Here is a 24,151-nt window from a genome sequence, read left to right as displayed (position 1 = left end):
GCGAACTTTAACTGACCAATGAAATGACTGACAAGGAATCGACATTAGCCAATCAGAAGGCAGCTTTCTCGAGCTTTACGACACAAGTTTCAAACTGGCGACTACGCTTCGAAACATATTTTGACGCATTCTCGATTAAAAAATTTAAAACTTAAAAAAAGAACATTCTGGAATGGCTTATAGATTGTATGGGTATACTAAAAAAAAAATGTAACTGTCGTTCGGAATACCCTCTGTTAATTGTTTCGAGGTTGGATGAAAAGAAAACACATTCCGTCCGTCACTTTCATGATCTGTTAAGCGACGCTCTGATTGGTTGGATGAAAGGTTCTGACGTGACCCATACTGGTATGTCCTCAGACCTTTGTTTAGCGATAGCGAGAACTAAGATCTGATTTTAATGAGATTGGTGTACACTATAGAGTGTTTTACAGAAACAGAAGGGGTATGTAATTGCCCTGTAAGTATTATGGAAGCTATACACAAGCTGTCCTGTAACACGGGCATTCCTGTCAATGGTTACAGCCCTAAAGAACACCACATAAAACTCCTCGACATCTCACACTTGCTCTCACAAGGTCTGGTTGGGAAATAATCCCAATGACTGCCATCAACATAATGCTATACTAATTCCCCGTGGATAGTTACGTCAATCTCAAACTGACATAAATGTTATAAATAGTGAGCGAGATGGGTTTAATGCTGCTATTAACAGTATTTCAGTCGTATGATGGTTTTTTAGCTTAATGCGTGAGGAAAGCTCGAAATAATGCAAGTCTTGGACGATTACCATTTTGACGAATCCAACAAGTATGGTGCTTACAAACCTAGTAACATAATCGGGGCGAACCCGAGATTTAATTTAGAATCAAAGGAGACTTGTATTAAAATATGGATGAATATACTTCTTGTGAACACATTCTAATTTGGGCAAAATTCACACTTACAACCCAGTTTTCACATGACTTTCATACATGCAGAATTCCACACAATAATGATACAACTTCATGAGAGAGTCCGGTACATGATTAACAAATGATTGATTCCCATCGTCATGACGATCATGTCTTGCGAGGCTTGGCTTTCTTCCTGGCGGCGGCGGCGGCACTGATGTCCTGCATGGGTTCGGGCGTGGCGGTCATCACGTCGTACTGCGGAGGCTTCATCATGCTCTGGACCTGGTCGATGCCCTGACTCATGAACGGCAGGACCTGCAGTGAGGAAGCTGGAGTTGTAGAGACGCCATACACAACCCCGGAACACATTTAGATCTGGCTTCAGTCACAACTGTAATGAGTGAGTATGGTTTTACGCCGCTTTTAGCAATATTCCAGCAATATCACGGCCGGGGACACCAGAAATGGGCTTCATATGTTGTACCCATGACGGGAATCGAACCTGGGTCTTCGGCGTGAAAAGCGACGCTTTAACCACTAGGCTACCCGACCGCCCCCAGTCACAACTGTAAAACAAACTATCCGTCTACCCAGACTTAGTTGGAGGTGAGGTGAAATGGGGTTTAACGTCGCGTCCAAGATTATTGTGCTAACATAGCGACCTGCATGAAGGTGTGCGTGTGTATGTAGCTGCTTGTACTAGTCCGGACTGATGCTGATTTATAGTGCTAGCTCACTGAGATACCATGCCGCAGTTTAACATGAATACCCCACGCAGACACAGTATACTGACTCCGAGCCGACCAGTCCTTGTTTTAGCCCCTTAATGCCGAGCGCCAGGCAGGGTAACAACAAATACATCTTTTGGTATGACGCAGCTGGGGATCGAACCCCAGACCTTCCACTCTCTGGGTACACACTCTACCACTAGACCATGGAGGTTGTCTTAATACTGCCTGTTCAAGTTGAGTCTCTGGTCAGAGTTAATTTGCCAGCACCTTTTGGGCAGTGGTCCCTACAACTGTTGTAATTCCATGTTAACGCCCTAAGCCATTATACAAAGACATTTTAGTGCCACACCTTTTTGTAAGTCCACATTAAGACAATCATGACCATTTCACAAAGGGATTTTAGCACTACGCTTTTTTGTAAGTCCACATCAAAACGAAATCATTTCACAAAGGGATCTTAGCGTCATGCCTTATGGTAAGTCCACATTAAAACGATCATGACCATTTGACAAAGGGATTTTAGCACATCGCCTTTAAAACGATCATGACCATTTAACAAAGTGATTTTAGCTCATCGCCTTTAAAACGATCATGACCATTTGACAAAGTGATTTTAGCACATCGCATTTAAAACGATCATGACCATTTCACAAAGGGATTTTAACACATCGCCTTTAAAACGATCATGACCATTTCACAAAGGGATTTTAGCACATCGCCTTTAAAACGATCATGACCATTTAACAAAGGGGATTTTAGCATCATGCCTTTTTGTAAGTCCACGTTATTACGATCATGACCATTTAACAAAGGGATTTTAGCACATCGCCTTTAAAACGATCATGACCATTTAACAAAGGGATTTTAGCGTCATGCCTTTTTGTAAGTCCATGTTATAACGATCATGACCATTTCACAAAGGGATTTTAGCACATTCCCTTTAAAACGATCATGATCATTTGACAAAGGGATTTCACTAGTATGATTGCAGCATGTCCATGTTAGTGTACACGAGTTGTCTCTAGGAGTAAAAGCAGACTGTAGCGACATGAGTGTTGCTGCCTGTGACGTGAGTGTGCCGCCCACCTTCTGGTAGTTGTAGGCGAGGTAGACGGCTCCGAGGAGGAGGGGAAGGAGGAGGAAGGAGCCGCTACTCAACTCCTGCTCCAGGGATTTGCGCTGAAACAGAGAGACAAGCTCATCAGTAATACTGCAGCAGCTTCTATACAGTACCACACATGTTGTACATCATCACATGTACAGGACTCTCCCCATGGAGATGAGAATAGGTCTACATATGATGATTATTATTATTGTTGATGTGAGAATGTTTATCATCATCATCGCCAAAGTGATCATCATCAGCAGCAGCAGCAGCATCAGCATCATTGCCCAAGTGATCATCATCATCATCATCAGCAGCAGCAGCAGCAGCATCATTGCCCAAGTGATCATCATCATCATCATTGCCCAAGTGATCAGCAGCAGCAGCAGCAGCAGCAGCAGCAGCATCATTGCCCAAGTGATCATCATCATCAGCAGCAGCAGCATCATCATCATTGCCCAAGTGATCATCATCATCAGCAGCAGCAGCAGCAGCAGCAGCATCATTGCCCAAGTGATCATCATCATCATCATTGCCCAAGTGATCATCATCATCATCAGCAGCAGCAGCATCATTGCCCAAGTGATCATCATCATCATCAGCAGCAGCAGCATCATCATCATCATCCATCATCATCAGCAGCAGCATCACCATCATCATTGCCCAAGTGATCATCATCATTGCCCAAGTGATCATCATCATCATCATCATTGCCCAAGTGATCATCATCATCATCATCATTGCCCAAGTGATCATCATCATCATCAGCAGCAGCAGCAGCATCATTGCCAAAGTGATCATCATCATCATCATCATCATCATCATCATCATCCTCATCATCATCATCCATCATCATCAGCAGCAGCACCAGCAGCAGCATCACCATCATCATTGCCCAAGTGATCATCATCATTGCCCAAGTGATCATCATCATTGCCCAAGTGATCATCATCATCATCATCACCACCATCATCATCATCATCATCAGCAGCAGCAGCAGCAGCAGCAGCATCACCATCATCATTGCCCAAGTGATCATCATCACATCATCATCATCACCACCATCATCATCAGCATCATCGCCGTCGTCTTCGTCGTCCAAGTGAACCAGAATTTAGCTCATGTGTTAATTATAATACTCATAATCATTATTCCACCATGAAAAGGAAAGCACAGCGATAATAACGCACATAGACTGACATAACAAAGGCCCAGGACATGGAGGAATCTCTACACAGTGGTCTTACCTTCGGCTGGAAGACGAGTGTGAAGTGATGGTAGGTGGTGTTGGCGGTGAACAGTACTTCGGGGAGTGAGTAGTCATACATGCCCTTGTGGAGGGTGCTCTCCACCCGTATGGTGTACACCTGGACAAACAGAATATGATGACACATTCAGACAGAGAGTAACCACCAGAGTGAGTGAGTGAGTTAGGTTTAACGCCGCTTTTTTACAGTATTCCAGTTATATCGCAGCGTGTCAGCTTAATGTGGGAGGAAAGCCCGAAGTGAAGCAGGTCTCAGATGTTTACCACTTCAGTGAAACCCACGAGCACGGGTATGGTACTGACAAACCTAGAAACATAACTGGGGTGAACCGGGATTCGAACCCACATCATAGGTTTCTGGCGAGCCCAAGGGACGCAACTCTACACAGCGAATGACGGCGCCTTAGATGACTGGGCGACCCATGCCCCCTAGTACCCACCAAACCTCATATTGGAGGCAGCTCTTACAAGAAGTTTGTTTGGTTGCTGTTTAACGCCGCACGCAGCAATATTCCAGCTATATGACAACAGTCTGTAAATAATCAAATCTGGACAACACAATCCCGTGATTGACATCATGAACATCAACCTAATCAAGGCAGCTTAAAAAAGTAAAAACCCATCACCTAGGAAGAAGCTTCAACAAATTCCTTAAACTGTTCATATTTTTTCTGTGTTTTCCATCTCCCGCCCTGCCCTGAATTTTTTTTCAGACGTGAAAAAACACAACTAGTGAAAAACATTGTCCATATTTTTTACATTTTTTAAAACTTCCGTCCGCCTCTTGCTGGTTGAGGTTCGAGATGAGAAACACATAAAAAACATGGATGGCCTTACCAACATGGCGGAATGTATCCAGTAGTTCTAGTCTAGATATATTCTGACGGATTACTTAAAGACCCCACCAGCCCAATCACTGACAACCTGACCTGGGTGCTGGAGTCGTACTTGACCCAGCCACAAACAGGGGTCTGTGTTCCTGGTATTGTTGACCTACCTTGCTATCGATGGGGAGGGAGGGCATGTAGAAGAAGGTGGTGACGGCCATGTTGATGGTGTGGATGGGGCTGTCGGGGGAGTCCTCACGGTACAGCAGCACCTGCAGCAAACAGATAAATTACACATACGGTCTGCAGCCGTAACCATGGTAACAATGAACCTGCTCCGCCCAGACACTGTTGTTGCACCACCGAGAATTCACTCACATGCTATCACAATCTCAAAAAGGGATCTGAAGACATCCAATTACTGGTCACGCCAGAACGACCTTTCGTGAACTTTGACCGACCACTGAAACGACTAACAAGAAGTCGACATCAGCCAATTGGAAAGCAGCTTTCTCGAGCTTTACGGCACTCGTTTCAACCTGGTGACTTCCATTTCAGACTACGCTTGAAAAATACGTTGACACGGTTCTCGATTAAAATTTTGAAAACTGAACAAACGAACATTCATGAATGTCTAATATATGGTTGCGATTGTATTGCTTCCCACATACTGTGCAACGCCTCCTCCATTCAAATGTTTTATCCCACGGAAGCGAGAGGCAGACGATAATTTTGATGGAATCAGTCGTACGGACCGTAACTGTCGTTCCGAATACCCCGTGTTAACATTTTCGAGGTTGCATGATTAGAAGACACATTCTGACTGTCACTTTCATGATCTGGTAAGCGACGCTTTGATTGGTCAGACGAAAGGTCGTTCTGACGTGACCCGTAATGGGATGTCCTCAGATCTTTGTTTAGCGACAGCGAGAACTAAGATCTGATTTCAATGAGATTGATGTTATAATTTCACATTGGCTTTCAGGGGGTTTCCTCGGGTGTTCAGTATATTCCTACTCCTTTGGGTCCAGCATACTGGGTACAGTAAATCGGGAATATCATGCGTCTCCAAAAGAATGCGACCACTGGCCCCTATCCAAAAATGCGACTCAATATGAATGCAACACCCCCCTCCTCTCAAGCATCTTAAGAAAACATCCCCTATCAAGGTTTACAGGAGAATCCTCACCTTAATCCAACCATACATTAATCCAATCACACACCAAATAGCACCGCTTATTAGCGCTGAGTAGAGTACTACCGCTAAAACAATACATGCGCGCTGGCTCGTGTCGGCCTTTGACGCAGTCGCAAAGAACAAAGACACCGTGTTGCGTGGGTGGTGTCTGTCTGGACTTGCAGGTGTGATCAGTGATGACATAATGAGTAGAACTCTTGTCTTGACCCCAGCAGTGACAATTCACAGGATTCACAAGTGCTGCTCAATAAACAGTGGTGTCGAATACAGAGTTGTTTGTTTTCAGCATATGTCTGAATTGGTATTTCTGCTATCCAAAATGTCTTATTGTTGATATGAATGCGATGTTTAATAATGCGAGCAAAGACTCGCATTTTTCGCATCTAATTCAACATGTGTTCACGCTCGGGTTAATTTCAAGATTTACAGTATTTGACACCAATGAGTAGACATTTTCTTCAAAAATTCTGCGGAAATTCTGTTTCAGGTGACAACACGTTTTCCCATCATAATTAGTCTGCAGTTACGTAGAAACACAAGTTATAATTATTGATAAGTTCAAATTTAGTGTTTTTTCACCAAAACTGAATTAGCGAGTTTATGACGAGTATTTGTTTCCCCTCAGCCTCATTAGATCAGAACCTCCACTGTGAGTCAGGATGAATGTGAACATCATCGGGGAGACAAACAAAGTAGGGCGGGGACAAGTCCAAATTTACTTCCCGGGTACCCGACCCCCTATTACCTGACCCTACCCGGGTACCCACTGCAAGTCTCAAGTTGGGAACAAAATGTGTGATCAGTAATTGTGTGATGAAGACCTGCATGAATCAGGAGAGGCCAACTACCCACCTTGAGGGAGGCCAGGTGCTCCTGGGGCACGATGATGTTGCCACTGATGTCCAGTTGGTTGAGGTGGCGGAAGGCAATCACGTTCACGTCCTGGAAGTCTTTACTGTCAACCTACAAGTGTGGAAACAAAGAGTGAGTGAGTGAGTGAGTGAGTTGGGTTTTAAGCCGCTTTTAATAGTATTCCAGTTATATCACGGCGTGTCAGCTTAATGTGGGAGGAAAGCCCCAAGTGATGCAGGCCTCAGACGTTTACCACTTCGGTAAAACCCACGAGCACGGGTATGGTGCTGACAAAGCTAGATACATAATTGGGGCGAACCGGGATTCGAACCCACAATCCTAGGTTTCTGGCGTGCCCTAGGGACGCAACTCTGCACAGCAAATCGCGGCGCCTTAGACCCCGTTGAAACAAAGAGTGATCAGACACACAGGAGTGAACAGACCTGTGATACATATGACCATTTGTCTCTCTGTTTGTTCAGTTTGTTTGTTTGTTGTTTAACACCTCACTCAGCTATATTCCAACTATATGATGGCGTTCTGTAGACATTGATGTCTGAACCAGACAATCCAGTGATTGACATCATGAACATCAATCTAAGCAATTGGGATGTGATGACATGCATCAAACCAAGGCAGCGAGCCCTACAACCCGAACCCGTTTGTCGCCTCTTCTGACACGCATAGATGCCTCTTACGACAAGTCCAAATGTACGTCCTCTTATTACCCGACCATACCCTGCCGTAGGTCTCAAGAGCTGGGTACAAAACATCCGACTGGGAATTGTTTTATGGTAGACCTCGCAAAAAGTATTTAGATACATGCATAAAACCCTCTGGTCATACTTATAATGAAGTTCACTTTATCTTTATTACTACAGTCAGAAGGAATATTAACATTTATGACCTGCAGTGACACCATGATGTTATAGTGAATTTTTACCAATAAACAATACATCACATGATTAACCATGAGTCCAGGGAGGTCATCATGTTCACCTACAGAAAGACCAGTGGTTGATAGCACGAGCAACAAGAGGAGAATGTACACGTGGTCTGCTTACCTTGAGTACCCTGGACTTTGGGGCTGTCCTCTCTATGTGCGTGTTCACCTCGCCACCCTTCAGGCGCAGCACGTAATCACACTTGGGCTGCAAGAAATGACAACACGACTGTGACCTTCACTGACTCACCCTAAACTACCCCTCTTTAGAAAACTGTAGCAGAGCACAAGTGAGTGAGTGAGTTTAAATTTAACATCGAATCAGCATTATTTCAGCAATATAGGGACACCAGAAATGGGCTTCACACATTGTACCTATATGGGGAATCAAACCGAGGCCTTTGGCATGACAAGCGAACACTTTCACCACTGTGCTACCCCACCGGCCCAGAGCACAACCAAAGTGAGGCAGATAAACATTCTGAGTTTCAATCTATGCCACCATGGTCACCTGTAGACTTGACTGACCTATATTGAGTGAGTGAGTGAGTTGGGTTTAATGCCGCTTTTAACAGCATTCCAGTTATGTCACGGCGTGTCACCTTAATGTGGGAGGAAAGCCCCAAGTGATGCAGGTCTCAGACATTTACCACTTCGGTGAACTCCACGAGCACGGGTATGGTGCTGACAAACCTAGAAACATAATCGGGGCGAACCGGGATTCGAACCCACAATCATAGGTTTCTGGCGTGGCCAAGGGACGCAACTCTGCACAGCGAATCACGGCGCCTTAGACAACTGGGCCATCCGTGCCCCCGACCTATATTGAACTTGGTAGCATTATGTAGCATCAATTGAGTGATGGGAGTCTGATCCACGCAGTTGTCTGTTGATTAGTTAACGAGGGCCCATGCTGTACAGTATGATACCACAGTCAGGTAACATACCATAAGTATATTTTAGGAATATGACGTCAATATGACGTTTGGTAAAATGGAGTTTAACGCTGTGTTCAAAATTATTTCACTTATGTAACAAATGTAATATTTGGAATAACACTTCATTGGTTCAAAGTACATGATCTAGAATACCAGTTGTCAGACTTTCAGTTTGTGGAAGCCTTGGTGGCTGAGTGGGTTAGATCGCTGACTTTGTGTGCTGGCAATTTGGTGCCTCACTCTGGCAAGTGTGGGTTCGAATCCCGGACGGGACAACCCAAAAAGGTATGAGAATCTGCACTTTACTAAGGTAGTGTTATCCCAAATATAATATTTGTTACATTTGATCCCTTTCTGAATGGCATTGTGTGTATATTTCACTTATATTGCTACATGCAAGCACATGTGTGTGTGGCTGCTTGTACTAGTCTGCAGTATTGACAGTTATAGTGCCTGACCAATGAGGAACCATACTACAATTTCACATGGTACCCCTCTCAGACAGCATACTGTGATCCGACAGTCTCTGAGTGGGGTATCCATGTTAAACTGCAGCATAATATCTCAGTGGGCTAGCACTATAAAACTGGCTTTAGTCATGGTCAAAGGAAAATTAACATAATACATACAAAATTTAATTTGATGACAGTGAATAAAAATATGACTTATTTAGAAAAGGTGTAAATGTGGATCCAAAATGCCGATGTGGCAGCCCATGTGAAAATTCATATCATTTTTTCATTGAATATTTTTTATTTAAATCAGCTAGAAACGAATTGATGCACTCACTGTGTAAATTGTGAAAGATTCTTGTGATGTAAATATTAACCTGAGACTAGTTTGCAATGCAGTTATACCTAATCATGTGAAGGAAAGCATTTTTATGAATGTACACACATATAACATATTCGACGTAATAAGCGCTCTCAAAATAAGAAATAGGGGGCTCTTATAAGAATATTATTTCGGTGAAAAGAAAAGAGTTGAAAGATAAATTTCGTGGTTTATGCTGACGGCCTGAAATGTTTATATACGACAGATATATTTTTCCAGAATTTAATTGCCCATAATTAAGGGTACATATAACACACGAGTGCGTGTTATATGCGAATAAATAAGTCTTGTGTACATTGATCAATCAGAAGGGGTGCTAATTGCGATTGTTCACTTGCCAATATGTTAGCCATTATCGCCGTGGGCTCTTATTAGAGCGGGGTGCTTATTACGTCGAATAGGGTTTAACGAAAACAAAAAGGTTTGAGTGAGCAATGTGAATGTACATATGCTTTTCTATTTCTTTTCTTTCCTTTCTGTCATTTATTTTATTAATTGTAAATATGCATACATGTAAATCTACGGGAGAGGGCGTTCTAAGTTGTGATAACTTGTGCCCAATCCTTTTCATGAGAATAAAATATGTTTGAACTAAACTAACCGGCATAAGTCTAGGCCAGTAAAAGCAGCCACACCAACACACCCACATGCATGCAGCTGTATAAGTACAATAAGTACAATAAAGTACAATAAACCAGGGCATCCTTAATCTCCATGTCCCTCACAGGAGTACACGCCTATGATACAGCTTGACAGCAGATCGTACCCCATGTCCCTCACAGGAGTACAAGCCTATGTTACAGCTCGGCGGCAGATCGTACCCCATGTCCCTAACAGGAGTACAAGCCCATGTTACAGCTCGACAGCAGATCGTACCCCATGTCCCTCACAGGAGTACAAGCCTATGTTACAGCTCGACAGCAGATCGTACCCCATGTCCCTCACAGGAGTACAAGCCTATGTTACAGCTCGACAGCAGATCGTACCCCATGTCCCTCACAGGAGTACAAGCCTATGTTACAGCTCGACGGCAGATCGTACCCCATGTCCCTCACAGGAGTACAAGCCTATGTTACAGCTCGACAGCAGATCGTACCCCATGTCCCTCACAGGAGTACAAGCCCATGTTACAGCTCGACGGCAGATCATACCCCATGTCCCTAACAGGAGTACAAGCCTATGTTACAGCTCGACGGCAGATCATACCTCAAGACCCCTGATGCGGTAGTACAAGCCTATGTTACAGCTCGACGGCAGATCATACCTCGAGGCCCCTGATGCAGTAGTACAAGCCTATGTTACAGCTCGACAGCAGATCGTACCCCATGTCCCTCACAGGAGTACAAGCCTATGTTACAGCTCGGCGGCAGATCGTACCCCATGTCCCTCACAGGAGTACAAGCCTATGTTACAGCTCGGCGGCAGATCGTACCCCATGTCCCTCACAGGAGTACAAGCCTATGTTACAGCTCGACTGCAGATCGTACCTCCAGTCCCCTGATGCGGTAGGTTCCGTCCTGCTCCGTCTTGCTCTCCTCCTGGTACCCGGAACACTTGTCCTGGCCCACCGCCTCCACCACAATGCCAGGCTCTGGCTCCCCGTTCAGGGACGTCACCCGGCCGTAACAGCTGCAGGAAATGAAGACAGCTGCATGAGGTGAGGTGAGGTGAAATTGGGTTTAACGTCGCGTCCAAGATTATTGCACTTATATAGCGACGTGCATGCACGTGTATGTGTGTGTGTGTGTGGCTGCTTGTACTAGTCCGGACTGATGCCGATTTAAAGTGCTAGCTCACTGAGATACCATGCCGCAGTTTAACATGAATACCCCAGTCAGACACAGTATACTGACTCCAAGCCGACCAGTCCTTGTTTTAGCCCCTTAATGCCGAGCGCCAGACAGGGTAACAACAAGTACAATCTTTTAACGTCTTTTTGCATGACGCGGCCCGGGATCGAACCCTGGACCTTCCGCTCTCCGGGCGGACGCTCTACCACAAGACCACGGAGGCGGTCTGACAGCTGCATGAACTGTCAACCCTACATAGAATCTTCACGCACGTCAGTCTAGTGTTCAGGTGATGTAATATATGGACGCCACGAACAATGGCACACGTCATATTGTATTGTTCTCAATAATGAAGGAATCATTAATTTTCAACTGACCAATCAGCATTGAGAATAACTAAAATGCCCATATGCATCTTCCCAAGGCAAGTGAGTTAACTGACTGTAAAAGTCCAGTTTCCACCCTTGTTGACCTGGGCTGGAATTCTGGAGTTATATTTTGGCTCGACTAATGAGTCTATGCATAGTCCAAGCAAAATACCATAACGAACTTTAGATCCGGTTTGTAAACATATATTCAACATGCAGATTGTGGTCAACTGCAAAATTAGCAAAGCATGTGTACCGTCAGCTGGGTGTCGACCGATATTTTCCAAATCTTTTCATGTTTTAATCAAGGTGCTCAAATGATTTCATGCACTTCTCAAGGTAAGACCCATTTTATTACAATAAAAATCTTGATTATCGACCAGATCGTCTTGACTTGGCACTACCATTTTGTTTGAAGCAAATACAAGTGACATGAGAGGTTGAATCTGATTGGTCAATAGGAGAGGCATAGAAAGGACATAACTCGTAATAGCCACTGGTGGCGCTACGATCGAGCCCAGGAATTCTAGCCTAGTTCGGCAAGGGTGGAAACTGGACTTTCAAAGTCAGTTAACTCGCTTGCCTCGGGAAGATGATGCCTGACCGCCTCCGTTGTCTAGTGGCAGAGCGGAAGGTCCGGCTGCGTCATACCAAAAGACGTTAAAAGATGGGACTTGTTGTTACCCTGTCCGGCGCTGGCATTAAGGGGCTAAAACAAGGACTGGTCGGCTCTGAGTGGGCTAGCACTATAAATCGGCATCAGTCCGGTCACTACAAGCACGCACGCACACACGTTGATTCTGTTTGGTCAATATGAGGGACACAAAAGGGACATAACTCCTTATAGCCACTGGTGGTGCTACCATCTAGCCACGAAAATCCAGCCTAGTTCGGCTTACGTCATGTTAACACCCTTGACTGGGGCACACATCTTCCCGAGGCAAGAGAGTTAACTGACTTTAAAAGTCCAGTTTCCTCCCTTGCCGAACTAGGCTGGTATTACTGGCCTCGATCGTAGCGCCACCTGTGGCTATTACCAGTTATGTCCCTTCTAAGCCTCTCCTATGGACCAATCAGATTCCGACTCTCGTATCACTTGCGTTTGCTTCACACAAAATGGTGGCACCCAGTCAGGACGTTCTGATCGATAATCACGATCTATTTTGTGATAAAACGGGTCTTACATCGCGAAATGCATCAAATCACGTGAGCACCTTGATTAAAAACATGAAAAGATTTTGAATAATATCTGTTGACAACGAGTTGGCGGTGAACATTCTTTGCAAATACTGCAGTCGATCGAAATCTGCACGACAGTTTACGAACCGGATTTCGATTTCGGTGCGCGAATCTGATTGGACTATGCATAGATTCGTTAGTCCAGCCAAAATGTAACTCCATAATACCAGCTTAGTTCGGCAAGGGTGGAAACTGGACTTTTATAGTCAGTTAACTCTCTTGCCTCGGGAAGATGGGGGTACATGGCATGTGCAAACATCAGAAAGTTACCAAACTCAACCATTCTATTGTTATGGGTATAATTGAATTTGATAGATGTACTTAACTTCTAAGCAGTGTTGAACATGTTGAAAAGCCATGGTGGCCCTTGATTTTCTGATTTCAATGCAGGGACCCATTTATCTTCTTAATTCAGCACCATGAACAATTACTTGATGTCTAAAACTGTTGCATATATTTCACAGACACATCAATGAAGAACACTTGCGACTGACCTGTAGGCCACTCTGGCTCCGGTGATGGTGATCTTGCGTGTTGTTCCCTCCTGAACGTCGATCATCTGGGAGGATGGCTCGAACTTGTACTCCTTCATCATGGGGCGCAGGAAGTACTGGCCAGGACTCTGTGGGCGACACGCAATGCACTCATCTCCATGGCAACACACTTATCTCCATGGCAACGCACTTATCTCCACAGCAACACACTCATCTCCATGGCAACGCACTCATCTCCATGGCAACACAGTTATCTCCATGGCAACACACTCATCTCCATGGCAACACACTCATCTCCATGGCAACACACTCATCTCCATGGCAACACACTCATCACACTCATGGCAACCCCCCCATAGCAGGTCGTGTCCGGTGCACTTTCTAATCGGCCAATCAGTGTCAAGGTTTACAAATTCTCGGTAGGTATTAACCGTGCATTCACAACTCATTAACTGACAGCTGTATCATGAAAACAAACTTAAAGGATGAGTTCTGAATGTAAATAATAAAGGTCATGCCATTATATTGTTGTGGGTATATACACCATGGCCTCTATACCCAAAAGGAATATCTGTGTTCTTTGCTTTTCGTAAAATACAATTTCCCAATGGAGCATTTGTGGAGGTGGAAAAGGAGCCGAATCCTTATAGAAAGCTGATATCTGATGGCTATCCTGTTCCCCATAGGGAGACAACGCCTGAAAACTGGATGTTTACGGTAAATTAGGCCAGGACCCTTCCAGTTTGTTTGTTTGTTTGTTTGTTTGTTTGTTTGTTGGGTAATGCCCTACTCAGCAATATTCCAGCTATATGATGGCTGCCTGTAAATGATGGAGTCTGGACCAGACAATCCAGTGACTGATCTGAGAAATGTCCCTGACTACAGTCTGCAATGACGTTCAATAAACGAAGTCCCCAAGTCTAACCACCCAATCACACAGTCTCCCCATACAGCCAGCATAGGTTGTGGGTACCAGTTCTAACCCTGAATCACCACGGGAGAGACAAGAGAACAGCAATCCACACAACAACACTACACAACTTCATCACTTCTGAACAACCAACAAGGACATATTCGACCAAGCACAAAAACACAACAAAAATGTCATTCCATCAGTAAACATTTCTCCTAAACAAACTTGTATGTTTTGTTTGTTTGTTGTTTAACGCCGCACTCAGCAATATTCCAGCTATATGACGGCAGTCTGTAAATAATCGAGTCTGGACCAGACAATCCAGTGATTGACGTCATGAGCATCGATCTACGCAGTTGGGATACGATGACATGCATCAACCAAGTCAGCGAGCCTGACCACCCGATCCCGTTAGTCGCCTCTTACGACAAGCATAGTTGCCTTTTACGGCAAGCATGGGTTGCTGAAGAGCTATTCTACCCCGGATCTTCACGGGTCCAAACTTGTATGGGCAAGGTAACTATTACACAGTACTTACCAGAGCAGTGAAGGCGATGGTTCCATTGTCGCCGGTGACGTTGTTGCTGCGGTACTGGTTGCCGCCACTGAGAGACAACAGCACCGTTGACAGCGCACGTTTGGCCTCGTCCACAACCTAGGGTCGTCAATGTGTTGTTAGTGACATTCTGAACATGTGAAATATGTAATCTGGTTGTTTAACGCCGCACTCAGCAATATTCTAGCTATATGACAGCAGTCTGTAAATAATCGAGTCTGGATCAGACAATCCAGTGATAAATATCATGAGCATCAATCCACGCAATTGGGATTGATGACGTGCATCAACCAAGTCAGCAAGCCTGACCAACCAATCCCGTTAGTCGCCTTAAACGACAAGCATAGTCGCCTTTTACGGCAAGCATAGGTTGCTGAAGACCTATTCTACCCCTGGAATGGACAGGAAAAACGGAATGTGTTGCCATATCAGAGATAGGTTTTGAAAAAGCTTGTTTGATTATCACCAGAAATACACACATTGTACCCATTTCGGGAATCGAACCCGGGTCTTCGGAGTGATGAGCGAACGCTTTAACCACTAGGCTACCCGACCGCCCCCCAAGCAATTGGGATAAGATGACATGCATCAATCAAGTCAGCGAGCCTGACCACCTGATCCCGTTAGTCGCCTCTTATGACAGCAAGTATGGGTTGCTGAAGACCCATGCTTACCCAAATCTTCATGAGTCAATAATGAAGTCTGTCGAGACAGCAAGTCCTATGCAGTCCTATCCTATACAGTCTCCCAGTATGACAAGCAATCAACAGCTGGAGAACTATTCCTGCCTTGTTGCCATAGGTGAAATGGGGCTTAGCGTTGCATTCTAGATAATTGTACTTATATGTGTGTGGTTGTGTAGGGCTGCTTGTACTGGTCAGGACTAATGCTGATTTTATACTGCTAGACCACTTAGATACCGCGACACAGTTTAACATGAATACCCCACCTAGACACGTATACTGACTCCGAGCCGACCAGTCCTTCTTTTAGCCCCTTGATAGGGCTAGGACGGGTAACTCGGGTACCTGGGTCGGGTGGGTACTGAGTAGGAACCAGGTACCGACAGGACTACCCGGACCTGTGGTTAGTCGCGTGATATAATGTTTAATGACAAACATGATCTAGAACTCTATGGTTACACTACAAGTCACCAACGTTCGCATTTCTTTCTAACTATGCACCCATTCCTTCTGATTTTTCATATGGTTGAATATAGATATTACTTAAGTCAACTTCAGTGTATGAATGACCAGATTGTTTAATACATGTATCTAAATACGTTTTGCCAGGGCTATGCAAAAAAAGTTCCCAATCGGACATTTTGAGACATCTCTTGAGACCTACAGCGGGTACCCGGGTAGGCTCGGGTAATACGGGTGGGGGTACCCGGGTCGTAAATTTGGACTCGTCCCAGCCCTACCCAGCACTAGGCAGGGTAACAACAAGTACCATCTTTAAACATCTTTAGATATAACAGGCCGGGGATCGAAACCTGGACCTTTCTGCTCTCCACACAGACACTCTACCACTAGGCCACGGAGGCGGTCCTTCCAAATACAAAGGGACTTACTGTGACCTGCCCCTCCCCGAGTTTGAATGCCCTGAAGACAGGCCACGGAGGCAGTCATTCCAAATACAAAGGGACTTACTGTGACCTGCACCTCCCCGAGTTTGAATGCCCTGAAGACAGCCTGCTGGCCCTTCTCCTTGGTGAGCATGTAGCCGGTCTTCTCCGCAGACACGTCATACATCACGTCGCTGTGTAGGGGGCCCACTCTGTAACATTTGTTTGTTTGTTGTTTTACGCCGCACACGGCAATATACCAGCTATATGACGACAGTCTATAAATAATCGAGTCAGGACCAGACAATCCAGTGACTGACATCATGAGCATCGGTCCACACAATTGGGTTCGATTACATGCATCGTCCAAGTCAGCTAGCCTGACCACCCGATCCCATTAGTCGCCTCTTACGACAAGCATAGTCGCCTTTTACAGCAAGCATGGGTTGCTGGAGACCTTTTGTACCCCGGATCTTCACGGGTCCGACTCTGTAACAGCATTACCATGGTTAGTCTCATAGAAGTTGTACAGAGTTACCATGGTTACAGTCTCAGAGCAGGTCAGTGTTACCATGATTACAGTCTCACAACAGGTCAGTGTCAGTATGGTTACAGTCTCATAGAAGGCACACAGAGTTACCATGGTTACAGTCTCACAACAGGTCTGTGTTACTATGGTTACAATCTCATAGAAGGCACACAGTGTTACCATGGTTACAGTCTTGCAGCAGGTCAGTGTTACTATGGTCACAGTCTCATAGAAAGCACACAGTGTTATCATGGTTACAGTCTCACAACAGGTCAGTGTTACTATAGTTACATTCTCATAGTAGGTGCAGTAGTGTCACAAATATCACAGCCACATAGCAGCCTTTCTAATACCAGCCCAGCTGTCGTTAGTGACAGTGGTATGATATGCACATGTAGACACAAGCTGAATATAATTCCTGTTGTATGTGGTATTAATATTAAGTTATTGATTTAAGTAATTTCCATTTAAAACTTGACAGCATCAAGTCCTCTGTCCTTGTGAAATCATTAGTTGCGCCCACGTACTTGAACTTCCCAGAGGCCTCTGTGTGGAGGACGATGGTGTCGATGGAGCCGTCCTGGGCGGTGACGGAGATCTTCACCCCTTCCAGTGCAGGCTTCACCTGCCCCAAGATAAACACTCCCCTCTTGCCCTCGAACACGGCCACCTCCCCGGGGCAGAGGTCTGGGAAACACCAGAGAAATACATCATTTAGTGCTAAGATCTATGTTTAGTGTGAGGTGTTGCAGCACTAAGATCTATGTTTAGTGTGGTGTGTTGCAGCACTAAGATCTATGTTTAGTGGGATGTGTTGCAGCACTAAGATCTATGTTTAGTGTGGTGTGTTGCAGCTCTAAGATCTATGTTTAGTGGGATGTGTTGCAGCACTAAGATCTATGTTTAGTGTGGTGTGTTGCAGCACTAAGATCTATGTTTAGTGTGGTGTGTTGCAGCACTAAGATCTATGTTTAGTGTGGTGTGTTGCAGCACTAAGATCTATGTTTAGTGTGGTGTGTTGCAGCACTAAGATCTATGTTTAGTGTGATGTGTTGCAGCGCTAAGATCTATGTTTAGTGTGAGGTGTTTCAGCGCTAAGATCTATGTTTAGTGTGATGTGTTGCAGCGATAAGATATATGTTTAGTGGGATGTGTTGCAGCGCTAAGATCTATGTTTAGTGTGGTGTGTTGCAGCTCTAAGATCTATGTTTAGTGGGATGTGTTGCAGCATTAAGATCTATGTTTAGTGTGAGGTGTTTCAGCACTAAGATCTATGTTTAGTGTGATGTGTTGCAGTGCTACGATCTGTTTAGTGTGAGGTGTTTCAGGACTAAGATCTATGTTTAGTGTGATGTGTTGCAGCTCTAAGATCTATGTTTAGTGTGGTGTGTTGCAGCACTAAGATCTATGTTTAGTGTGGTGTGTTGCAGCACTAAGATCTATGTTTAGTGGGATGTGTTGCAGCACTAAGATCTATGTTTAGTGTGGTGTGTTGCAGCTCTAAGATCTGTTTAGTGGGATGTGTTGCAGCACTAAGATCTATGTTTAGTGTGGTGTGTTGCAGCACTAAGATCTATGTTTAGTGTGATGTGTTGCAGCGCTAAGATCTATGTTTAGTGTGAGGTGTTTCAGCGCTAAGATCTATGTTTAGTGTGATGTGTTGCAGCGATAAGATATATGTTTAGTGGGATGTGTTGCAGCGCTAAGATCTATGTTTAGTGTGGTGTGTTGCAGCTCTAAGATCTATGTTTAGTGGGATGTGTTGCAGCGCTAAGATCTATGTTTAGTGTGAGGTGTTTCAGCACTAAGATCTATGTTTAGTGTGATGTGTTGCAGTGCTACGATCTGTTTAGTGTGAGGTGTTTCAGCACTAAGATCTATGTTTAGTGTGATGTGTTGCAGCACTAAGATCTATGTTTAGTGGGATGTGTTGCAGCACTAAGATCTATGTTTAGTGGGATGTGTTGCAGCATTAAGATCTATGTTTAGTGGGATGTGTTGCAGCACTAAGATCTATGTTTAGTGGGATGTGTTTCAGGACTAAGATCTATGTTTAGTGTGATGTGTTGCAGCACTAAGATCTATGTTTAGTGTGGTGTGTTGCAGCACTAAGATCTATGTTTAGTGTGGTGTGTTGCAGCACTAAGATCTATGTTTAGTGTGGTGTGTTGCAGCTCTAAGATCTATGTTAAGTGGGATGTGTTGCAGCACTAAGATCTATGTTTAGTGTGGTGTGTTGCAGCACTAAGATCTATGTTTAGTGTGGCGTGTTGCAGCACTAAGATCTATGTTTAGTGGGATGTGTTGCAGCACTAAGATCTATGTTTAGTGTGGTGTGTTGCAGCTCTAAGATCTATGTTTAGTGGGATGTGTTGCAGCATTAAGATCTATGTTTAGTGTGAGCTGGTGTTGTGCTAAGATCTATGTTTAGTGTGGTGTGTTGCAGCTCTAAGATCTATGTTTAGTGGGATGTGTTGCAGCATTAAGATCTATGTTTAGTGTGAGCTGGTGTTGTGCTAAGATCTATGTTTAGTGTGATGTGTTGAAGCGCTAAGATCTATGTTTAGTGTGATGTGTTGCAGCACTAAGATCTATGTTTAGTGGGATGTGTTGCAGCATTAAGATCTATGTTTAGTGGGATGTGTTGCAGCACTAAGATCTATGTTTAGTGGGATGTGTTTCAGGACTAAGATCTATGTTTAGTGTGATGTGTTTTAGGACTAAGATCTATGTTTAGTGGGATTTGTTGCAGCACTAAGATCTATGTTTAGTGTGGTGTGTTGCAGCACTAAGATCTATGTTTAGTGTGGTGTGTTGCAGCTCTAAGATCTATGTTTAGTGGGATGTGTTGCAGCACTAAGATCTATGTTTAGTGTGGTGTGTTGCAGCACTAAGATCTATGTTTAGTGGGATGTGTTGCAGCACTAAGATCTATGTTTAGTGTGGTGTGTTGCAGCTCTAAGATCTATGTTTAGTGGGATGTGTTGCAGCACTAAGATCTATGTTTAGTGTGGTGTGTTGCAGCACTAAGATCTATGTTTAGTGTGGTGTGTTGCAGCACTAAGATCTATGTTTAGTGTGGTGTGTTGCAGCACTAAGATCTATGTTTAGTGTGGTGTGTTGCAGCACTAAGATCTATGTTTAGTGTGATGTGTTGCAGCTTTAAGATCTCATCCGGGAAGGAGTCGGGGAAACAGCAGAGAAAAACATCATTTAGCGCTAAGATCTATGTTTAGTGTGATGTGTTGCAGCACTAAGATCTATGTTTAGAGTGATGTGTTGCAGCACTAAGATCTATGTTTAGAGTGATGTGTTGCAGCACTAAGATCTATGTTAAGTGTGATGTGTTGTAGCACTAAGATCTATGTTTATAGTGATGTGTTGCAGCACTTAGATCTATGTTTAGTGTGATGTGTTGCAGCACTAAGATCTATGTTAAGCGTGAGGTGTTTCAGGACTAAGATCTATGTTTAGTGGGATGTATTTCAGCACTAAGATCTATGTTTAGTTTGATGTGTTGCAGCACTAAGATCTATGTTTAGTTTGATGTCTTGCAGCACTAAATTCTATGCTTAGTGTGATGTGTTTCAGCACTAGGATCTAGGTTTAGTGTGATGTGTTGTAGCATTAAGATCTATGTTTAGTGTGAGGTGTTTCAGCACTAAGATCTATGTTTAGAGCCAGTGTTACCTCCAATGATGGTTGTGTCAACAGCGGGAGGGTAGAACAGCAGCTCGGCAGATTTCACTGTGTACATCAGCTTCTCCCCGGTCCTGTTACAAGAAGAGGATGGACACTGATTGTAGTTCCTTAATACTGGCAAACAACACTTCATTCGTGTGTCTGTCTGTCTGTCTGTCTGTCTGTCTGTGTAACTGTGTGCGTGTGTGTGTGTGTGTACATGTGTAACTGTGTGCGTGTGCGTGTGCGTGTGTGTGTGTGTGTGTGTGTGTACGTGTGTACGTGTGTGTGGTGATGCAGCCATAATATCATCAGAGGCATGTTATTGTAATTTGAAACCTCTTATTGAAAAATACTTGATTCTGATGTGAAGTAATTTATCCACCAATTCAACTATTTCACAACCAGATAAGAAGTAAAAGGCATCACATTGCTCCTGATAAAACATACCTGTCCTACCAACCAGCAAGACTTAAAAGGTCAGACTTTTTTTAAAGTTTGTTTACAAATCCGCAGATGCCAAAAAAATGGAAATATAAAAAAAAAAGAATTAAAAAATGGTGTTCTTTTTTATTCAGTTTACCAGAAATAAGCCTACTCATTCACTGTCACTATCAACATAAATTATTTCAACAACTATAATTAAAAAATGTTGAAATTTTATCTAAAAAAATTCAAAACACAACAATTTATGACTAATCACATGAGGAAAGTAAAATGAAATTGAAATTGGAATTTAAAAAATATGTAATTCGACCTACCAACCTGAATTTTCAGGCGAAAATCTGTAAAACCTAAAACAAGATTGGCTTGTTTGTTTGTTGTTTAAGGCTGTCCTCAAACAAGAAAAATGTCTGGCCTAAAGTCATGATAATAATCCTTACTTTGCCCAGTGGGAGAACTTGTACACAAACGGTCCTTTAGCCGGCTGCTTGTTGTCCTTCGAGGCTTCTGGTTTGAGAGGACCGAGGACGGTCGGGGCATCGGACACCGAGGACCTGCGGACACAAAAGTCGGTCAGTCTCTGTTCCCTGGGGTTCCATGAACAAGACGGGAATAGACAGGATTTGTTTGTTTGTTTGATGTTTAACGCTGCACTCAGCAATATTCCAGCTATATGACGGCGGTCTGTAAATAATCGAGTCTGGACCAGACAATCTAGTGATTGATATCATGAGCATCGATCCACGCAATTGGGACCGAGGACATGCATCAACCAAGTCAGCGAGCCTGACCACCCGATCCCGTTAGTCGCCTTTCACGACAAGTATAGTCACCTTTTACGGCAAGCATGGGTTGCTGAAGACCTATTCTACCCCAGAATCTTCACGGGTCTGGAATAGACAGGAAAAACGGAATGTGTTGCCATATCAGAGATAGGTTTTGAAAAAGCTTGTTTGATTTTGTTTGTTTGTTGTTTAACGCCACATGCAATATTCCAGCTATATGACAGCAGTCTGTACTGAATCAAGTCTGGACCAGACAATCCAGTGACTGACATCATCAGCATCGATCCAAGCAACTTGGGTGTTGATAAAATGCATCAACCAAGTCAGTGAGTCTAACCACCCTGTCTAGTTGCCTCTGATGGCAAGCATGGGTTGCTGATGACCTATATTCTTACCCAGACTCACACAGGAACAGTGGCGTCACATATTTGATGCATGACAGGAGTTGAACCAACGTCGCGTCCAAGATTATTGCATTTATATAGCGACGTTTGTGTGTGGCTGCTTGTACTCGTCCGGACTGATGCCGATTTATAGTGCTAGCTCACTGAGATACCATGCCGCAGTTTAACATGAATACCCCACTCAGACACAGTATACTGACTCCGAGCCGACCAGTCCTTGTTTTAACCCCTTAATGCTGAGCGCCAGACAGGGTAACAACAAGTACCATCTTTTAACGTCTTTTGGTATGACGCGGTCGGGGATCGAACCCCGGACCTTCCGCTCTCCGTGAGGACACTCTACCACAAGACCACAGAGGCGATTGATGAGCGAGCTGGGTCAGTTCATGCCACTCTGTATAAATCCAGCCATATGACTGTCTGGGAAACAGCTGGAGAATATTATGGTGGAGAATATGCCGTAGCTCCCCAGCCTTCGTGACTTTAGATCTACGTACGTGATGACAACTTTGATGTCGTCCACCTTGTCCTGTGTGCTGATGGAGCCATGGGTGAGATGCTGCACGGCCATCAACGTCACCATGAGAGGGTTCCACCTGGAACACACAACAAACGTACATTGCATGCTCAACTTGGATTCTTCCTTCTAACTATCACGTAAAATGTTCTAACATACAGGAATAAACATGCAGGGATTTATCTAGGATTCCAAAGGAAGTCCCCTTGGCAAACAAATTGGGAAGAATCATTATTTTGCTGAGAACCCTGGTAGTACAGAACCCTGGTAGTACAGAACCCTGTCGGCCCAGAACCCTGTCAGTTTAGAACCCTGTCAGTCCAGAACCTCTGTCAGTCCAGAACCTCTGTCAGTCCAGAACCCTGTCGGCCCAGAACCCTGTCAGTCCAGAACCCTGTCAGTCCGGAACCCTGGTAGTCCAGAACCCTGTCAGTCCAGAACCCCATCGGCCCAGAACCCTGTCCGTTAGAACCCTGTCAGTCCAGAATCCCTGTCAGTCCAGAACCTCTGTCAGTCCAGAACCTCTGTCAGTCCAGAACCCTGTCAGTCCAGAACCTCTGTCAGTCCAGAACCTCTGTCAGTCCAGAACCCTGTCAGCCCAGAACCCTGTCAGTCCAGAACCCTGTCAGTCCAGAACCCTGGTAGTCCAGAACCCTGTCAGTCCAGAACCCTGTCAGCCCAGAACCCTGTCAGTCCAGAACCCTGTCAGTCCAGAACCTCTGTCAGTCCAGAACCCTGTCAGTCCAGAACCCTGTCGGCCCAGAACCCTGTCAGTTTAGAACCCTGTCAGTCCAGAATCCCTGTCGGCCCAGAACCCTGTCAGTTTAGAACCCTGTCAGTCCAGAACCTCTGTCAGTCCAGAACCTCTGTCAGTCCAGAACCTCTGTCAGTCCAGAACCCTGTCGGCCCAGAACCTCTGTCAGTCCAGAACCCTGTCAGTGCAGAACCCTGTCAGTCCAGAACCCTGGTAGTCAAGAACCCTGTCGGTCCAGAACCCCGTCGGCCCAGAACCCTGTCCGTTAGAACCCTGTCAGTCCAGAATCCCTGTCAGTCCAGAACCCTGTCAGTCCAGAACCTCTGTCAGTCCAGAACCCTGTCAGTCCAGAACCCTGTCAGTCCAGAACCTCTGTCAGTCCAGAACCCTGTCGGCCCAGAACCCTGTCAGTCCAGAATCCCTGTCAGTCCAGAACCTCTGTCAGTCCAGAACCTCTGTCAGTCCAGAACCCTGTCAGTCCAGAACCTCTGTCAGTCCAGAACCTCTGTCAGTCCAGAA

At 44.7% G+C, this 24,151-nt stretch overlaps 1 protein-coding gene across 1 annotated transcript in view; it reads right to left on the bottom strand.

Annotated features, from left to right (window-relative positions):
- Window positions 1-292: 292 nt before the first annotated feature.
- LOC124148362 (nodal modulator 1-like) overlaps window positions 293-24,151 on the bottom strand; it is a 46,957-nt gene continuing 23,098 nt past the window's right edge. The window contains exons 18-31 of the mRNA XM_048393991.1: window positions 22,859-22,957; window positions 21,613-21,726; window positions 20,738-20,820; window positions 17,575-17,734; window positions 16,604-16,730; window positions 14,934-15,050; window positions 13,483-13,610; window positions 11,079-11,220; window positions 7,941-8,027; window positions 6,877-6,987; window positions 4,997-5,098; window positions 3,980-4,099; window positions 2,714-2,806; window positions 293-1,211 (exon numbers count right to left, since the gene is read on the bottom strand). Coding sequence (XP_048249948.1) covers window positions 1,062-1,211; window positions 2,714-2,806; window positions 3,980-4,099; window positions 4,997-5,098; window positions 6,877-6,987; window positions 7,941-8,027; window positions 11,079-11,220; window positions 13,483-13,610; window positions 14,934-15,050; window positions 16,604-16,730; window positions 17,575-17,734; window positions 20,738-20,820; window positions 21,613-21,726; window positions 22,859-22,957 — 1,633 coding nt within the window. The 3' untranslated portion in view covers window positions 293-1,061. The remainder of the gene's footprint in view (window positions 1,212-2,713; window positions 2,807-3,979; window positions 4,100-4,996; window positions 5,099-6,876; window positions 6,988-7,940; window positions 8,028-11,078; window positions 11,221-13,482; window positions 13,611-14,933; window positions 15,051-16,603; window positions 16,731-17,574; window positions 17,735-20,737; window positions 20,821-21,612; window positions 21,727-22,858; window positions 22,958-24,151) is intronic.

Source organism: Haliotis rufescens, unplaced genomic scaffold (genome assembly GCF_023055435.1).
Source record: "Haliotis rufescens isolate VD_foot unplaced genomic scaffold, xgHalRufe1.0.p SCAF_126, whole genome shotgun sequence".
NCBI classification, from domain to species: domain Eukaryota; kingdom Metazoa; phylum Mollusca; class Gastropoda; order Lepetellida; family Haliotidae; genus Haliotis; species Haliotis rufescens.
Note: the sequence above shows the minus strand (reverse complement) of the source record. Positions and strands in the feature narration are given on the sequence as shown.